At 70.9% G+C, this 6,014-nt stretch overlaps 1 protein-coding gene across 1 annotated transcript; it reads right to left on the bottom strand.

Annotated features, from left to right (window-relative positions):
- Positions 1-242: 242 nt before the first annotated feature.
- SFXN2 (sideroflexin 2) lies at positions 243-5,852 on the bottom strand. Its single transcript, XM_085307577.1, has 12 exons — positions 5,831-5,852; positions 4,210-4,373; positions 3,945-4,115; positions 3,324-3,422; positions 3,138-3,213; positions 2,921-3,006; positions 2,266-2,326; positions 2,103-2,169; positions 1,462-1,511; positions 1,165-1,214; positions 833-880; positions 243-428 (listed from the first exon to the last, which is right to left on the bottom strand). Exons 2-12 carry the CDS (start codon positions 4,359-4,361, stop codon positions 329-331), a joined length of 960 nt encoding a protein of 319 aa, XP_085163703.1. The 5' UTR covers positions 4,362-4,373; positions 5,831-5,852; the 3' UTR covers positions 243-328.
- Positions 5,853-6,014: the final 162 nt, after the last annotated feature.

The raw sequence follows: 6,014 nt of genomic DNA, 5'->3' as shown, positions 1-6,014 counted from the left end.
GTGGTTTGGTACCTGGTACCGGATGCAGGTGAYGGAGGGACGCCTGCTTTCAGAGGTAGGACGGTGCTTCGAGCACGGAGGTGGAGAGCCTGGTGCCTGCAACTGTGTAAGGCTCCAACAGGCTGGGCAGAGCCCTCCTGTGCACGGCAGTGGGGCCAGGAGGGAGGCACGGGAGGACGCGTGGCCCGGGCTGAGCGGGACACGGCCAGCATCACAGCGGGGGAAGCTTAGGAGAAGCCAATGCGCCAGCCATGGCCCGGGCACACAGAGCCACGGTCCTGCCTGGCGGGGGCCGGAGGGGTGCGACGGCTCCTGCAGCAGTCTCCGTTCACAGTCCCTTGTTAAAATAGACGTACGGCACTTTGTCCCCGTGCTTGGCCACGATGCTGGCGCGYAGCTCCGGCTCGAGGTCAGCCAGCGCGAGGGAGCTGTGGGGAGAGGGGGCAGGCACTGAGGACCCCCGCTCCAGCCCGCGGGCCCCGATACCGGCAGGGCCGCCCTCCCTCCCCGCGGCTGTTCGAGGTCTCCCCGTGGTGCTCGGGATCTTGCGGGCTCACTTCAAAGACCCAGCGGCCGGCCCCGCCGTACCCCGCTCCCGGTGCCGGGGGACGAGGCCTGCCCACGGCGCTGGGGGGCCCGTTGCTCCCGGCACAGACCGTGCAGAGCAGCGGGGACACGCGCTCTCCTGCTGCCCCGGGCGGGAAGGCAGGCACCGCCTCGGGTCGGCGGGTGGCTGCCCACCGCGTCTCTCGCAGGACGGGCAGAGAAGAGCTAGGGGAGGAGGAAGGCTCCTGACTTTCCGCGTAGGAAGGGGAAGCAGCGGGGCAAGTACCATCTCTGCGGGAACAGGGCGCAGGCTGCCGGCACCATGAACAGGAGGCTGCAGGAGAGAGAAGAGCCGAGCGTCGGTGCCCGCGGCGCCACGGGGCAGCAGTGCTGCGCGGGGCTCGGGCAGAGCCGGGGGCCGCGGCAGGTCTGCTCCCCAGGCAGCGGGGATCTCCTCCCAGCAGATGCCCTCCCACCCTCTTACTCCTGATGACTGGAGAAAGCCCAGGGAGAAGAGGGAAGCAGCTTTCAAATCCCCTGCTGGGAAAGCGGGCTTTTTTCCCAGAGCCAGAGCCTCACTCCAGGGACCAGCAGGATTTCGAGCAGCGTAATACTCACAAGCCCCCACTCAGCAGCGCTTGCAAAGGCCCGTGGARAAACTGGATCCTCTGCAAGGCAACAGCAGGGAGTGAGTCCTGAGCCGGCGACCGTGGCCACGTGGCAAGCCTGGCTCGCGGGGGCAGGCAGGGAGGGCGACGCTCCCCGCGGCAGAGCCGAATGCCCAACACCTCCAGGGCTCCCGCGGCCTCCCCTCAAGCAAACCCTCCTGTTTCATCCTCAGCGTCTCGGGTGCTGAGCGCCGTGGTGAGGCTGGGGGAGCACGGCTGGAAAACCACGGTGGGAGGATGAACTCACCTTCATGAAGGGGAATTTCTCCAGCCGCTCCATGATGATTGGCAGAATAACTGGGCAGAGAGAGAGGAGGTCAGGGCCCACTAGCCAGCCTGCAGGGCCACCCCAGCAGGACCTGCCGGCCCCTGCCCGTGGCTCCCCGGGGCCGTGGCAGATCGGTGCCAGGTGATTGCTTGCAGCGGGGATCTGGCACAGGCCTCCCACCCCTCCGTCGCCCATCCTGGGCCACGCTCCTGTGCCTCCTGGCATGCTCCCYTGCGGCACRCCAAGGGCCCTGGCAAGGGCAAAGGGAYGCTGCACTGCCGGATGAGGAGCCAYGGCCAGAGAGAGCAAGATGTGGCCTTGCGGGGCCCAACCACCATGGGAATGGGCTGCYGGCAYRGGAATGGGCTGYGGGTTGGGGCAGGGAGGGCTGAGGCCGGGGGGATCTGATGGGAACAGCGGGATGGTGAGATCATTTTGGCCGGCTCCAGTGGTGAGATGAGCCCAAACGACCSCAGGGATGCGGTGGTCACCTCCCCTCTTCAATGCAGAGGGAAAACTGAAGCAGAGGAGGGCAAGGCGGAGGGTCCCATTCCCCCCCCCCGCCCAAGGCAGCCCTTCCTGGGGACGGGACAGACATGCCCGGGGCTGGCTGCACTCACTCATGCCTGGTGCTGCCATGGTGATCCTGGAGATGACGACCTGCGTGATGCCCTTCACTGCGGCCCTCTGAAAGCAAGAGCAGCCGGTGAGCCCGCACGGTGCCCGTCCCAGCCCTTCGCCCCGGCGGGYGACACGGGAGCTTGCAACCCCGCGAGGACTCACGCTGGAGCGGCCGAGCTCGTTGTTGTCCTCGTCCGTCACCGTGATCCCGTTGATGATCTCCCTGGACGGGGACAGAGGGCCATGAGCCCTGCAGCCCCTCTCCCCTCGGTGCCCAGCACCCCGAAGCGCCGGCACWGGGTGAGGGGCTGCCGGGGCTCAAAGGACCCCAGCTGCCCTGGGCCACCCCAGGGCGAGAAGGGGACTCGGCTTGGTCACCCTCGGGCGCTGTGGTCCCTCGCCCGGGCAATGCTGCCATCTTCAGGGCACGGCTGCAAACAGAGTCTGTCTGTCTGTCCCCACGGGACACATGCCTGCTGGGGACCCCGGAGCCAGTCCCCAAACGTTAGGGCAATGGGATGAAGAGGGAACAGCCGGGAGCTTTCCCCCCAGTCCGAGGGGGGATCCCAGCCCCCAATCCCCCTCGATCCCACGGGGAACGGCAGRGGTGCAGGGCTGACGGGTGCCAGCAGCATCCCCAAAACCCTGTAGGTGCTTTCGGYGCCCATCCAGCGCCAGGACACGGGGCTGGGGCTCTCCTGCGGCCGCACGCTGAAGAGCTCTGAAGCTGCCGGGATCTCAGGGCTCTTCCAGACCAGACCCAAGAATGGCTATTCTCACCCCAAAACTACCCCCTGTCCCTCCTTGGGGCACTTACTGTTGCCTCATCATGGGGATGTTGACGCAGTTGGCAGCAGCCACGGCCGCGAAGGGGACCCAGCGGGCAACCAAGGGGGGGGCTCGCTGCGGGAGAGAGGTTGGCGCTAGCGCCGGGGGGCAGGATGGGGCCAGGCACCTCCCGACAGGGACCACGCCGGGGGGGGACCCCCGCCCCGGGGGGCACCAGCGTCTCCCCCGCCGCCGTCCCGGCGTACCTTGGTGTAGAGGTTGAGGCTCACGGCGGTGGCCAGCGCTGTGCCGGTGGCGGTGACGTACGCCACGGCGATTTGCCTAGACGGCGGGGTCGGGAGGGTAAAATCCCCGGCGGCGGGACCCGGCCACGCGGCCCGAGGGCGCAGGGCCGGGCCGCAGCGGGTCTCGCGCGGGGGGGACGCACTCACTTCAGCGAGACCGGCGAGGCGGCGTTGCGGTTGGTGTAGTTGACGACGGCGTTGAAGGACTGGTTCACCCACTGCCAGAAAACCACGGCGGGCACCGTCCTGCGGAGCGGCAAGCGGCCGGGAGAGCGGCCGAGGGCCGCCGGGGGCCTCAGCTCCCTCCGTCCCGGTGTCTCCCCAGGGAGACGGAGGCGCCGCCGGGGATGCCACGCGGGGCGCGGGACGTGGGGACGRTGGAGACAGGCTGGGGAAGGGGGTGACCCCCCCACCAGCACCACCACCCCGGGCAAAGCAGCCCAGCACCCAGCGGGGCGCCGTGGCGAGGGATCCCCCGGGGACGGCAGCGTCCGCCCCACGTGCTCTGCGGCCCCCGCGTGGCCACCGCAGACGGGGGCGCAGGGGGCTGCCGGCCCRGGGCCGCGTTCGGTCCCAGGGGCCGCCCGGGTGCCCGGAGCACAGTCCGGATTCGCCCGGGTTAATCATTACGCGGGCAGCGGCGAAGCTGGGCAGAGAGATAAGGGCGAAGCGGGAGCCGCTGGAAGCGGGAGCCGGGGCGACCCGCGCCGCGCCGCGCACGGGGACGCGGCCCCCGCTGCCTGCCGGCCCCCGCGCCGCGGCCCTCACCGGTAAAACTGCAGCATGCAGCCCGTGAGGGCCATGCCGCCCGGCACCTGGAAGGACATGCGCCCCAGCAGGTTCATCCTCTCGCCGCTGTCGGGGTGGAAGGCCGAGTCGTAGAGCGTCTTGGCGCGCAGCAGCTGCTCCCGGCTGCTGCCCGGCGGCACCAGCCCGGCCCTGCGAGCACAAGGCGCCGGGGCGGCCGCGGGCCTCAGCGAGCGGAGCCAGCCGGCTCCCGCCGCGCTCCCCCGCGCCGGCCCCGGCCCCTCACCTGCACCCGTGCACCAGGGCCTTGGCCCGGTCCAGCTCGGCCTCGGACGCCAGCACCAGCCGCGGGTCGGTGATGGCGAGGAAATGCCGCAGGCGCCCGGCGAACGTGCCCTGGTCCCAGCGCGGGGCGTCGATGTCGAAGCCGGCYGTCATTTTCCCGCGGGTCTGGGCAGGGGAGGTGGCAGATCCCGGGGCAAGCGCTCGCGGGAGCGTTCAGCCGGGCAGGGGCCACCGGCTGGTTAATATTTAACGGAGCGGCCGGCGTCTCGCGACCCGGCCCGGCGGCTGCGCCCGCATCCCCGGCTGCTGGGGGTGCCCCCGGGACGGGGACCAGCTCTCCCGGCCGGGGGGCGCGCCGCAGCGTTCAGCCGGGGACACGGCCCGGCCCGGCCCCCCTCCCCGCGAGACGCTCTGCTGCATTGTATAACCCCATCCCGAAGCGTGGTGCTGCACCCCCCACGGCGGGACGCTGACCGCACTGCCACCCCGGCGGCACCGCAGCGCACCCTCCCATGGCGCTGCACTGCACATCGCTCCAAGCACTGCACAGCATGCCCCCAAGCACTGCACCCTGTCACGGCACTGCACTGCGCTATCCCGTGACAAGGCAGTGCATGCCCCGTAGCACTTCACTGTGCCTCCTGTGGCACTGCATCGCATGCCCCCAGCATTGCCTGGCGCCACAGCACGGCACTGCCCCCCCCCGCAGCACTACACTGCATGCCCCCCGGCAGCACATGCCCCCCCATGGCACTGCACTGCACGCACAAACGCACCTGGCATCACACGCATCCGTAACACTGCATGGCACTGCACCACCACCGCCCTCACCACCCCTCGCCCCGTAACACTGCATGGCACTGCACTGCACTGCATGTCCCCCCTCTCTGGCACCACACGCACCCCTGCAGCACGGCATGGCACGGCACCGCACTGCACTGCACGGCACTGCACTGCACTGCATGTCCCCCCTCTCTGGCACCACACGCACCCCTGCAGCACGGCATGGCACGGCACCGCACTGCACTGCACGGCACTGCATGCCCCCCTCTCTGGCACCACATGCGCCCTGCAGCACGGCACGGCGCTACATGGCACGGCACCGCACGGCACCGCACTACGCTGCACGGCACGGCACCGCACGGCACTGCACGGCACGCCCCCCCTCTCCGGCACCACACGCGCCCCTGCAGCATGGCACTGCACGGCACTGCACGGCACCGCACTACGCTGCACGGCATGGCACGGCACTGCACGGCACGGCACGCCCCCCCTCTCCGGCACCACACGCGCCCCTGCAGCATGGCACTGCATGGCACTGCACGGCACCGCACTACGCTGCGCTGCACGGCACGGCACGGCACGGCACGGCACGGCACACCCCGCCCTCTCCGGCACCACACGCGCCCCTGCAGCACGGCACTGCACAGCGCTGCACGGCACCGCACTACGCTGCACGGCATGGCATGGCATGGCACGGCACGGCACGGCACTACGCTGCATGGCATGGCACGGCACGGCACGCCCCCCCTCTCCGGCACCACACGCGCCCCTGCAGCACGGCCCGGCCCCCGGCCCGGCCCTGCGTGGCCCCGCCCCCGCGCGGCCCCACGTGGCCTCACCTGCAGCGCCCCAGACCCTTCGCGCGCCTTCCCCAGGCCACGTGGGAGCCACCTTCCCCGGGCCCTGACGCGTGGCCGCCCTCAGCCAATCACAGCGGAGCGGGCCGCCCGGCCCGTCTCCCCGCAGGGGCCCGCCGCCGAGGGGGCGGGGTGGGTTCTCGCGCGCATGCGCCGATCGGGGTGG

This window comes from Rhea americana, unplaced genomic scaffold (genome assembly GCF_003343005.1).
Source record: "Rhea americana isolate MKP2758 unplaced genomic scaffold, rheAme1 scaffold_104, whole genome shotgun sequence".
Classification (NCBI taxonomy): Eukaryota; Metazoa; Chordata; class Aves; order Rheiformes; family Rheidae; genus Rhea; species Rhea americana.
Note: the sequence above shows the minus strand (reverse complement) of the source record. Positions and strands in the feature narration are given on the sequence as shown.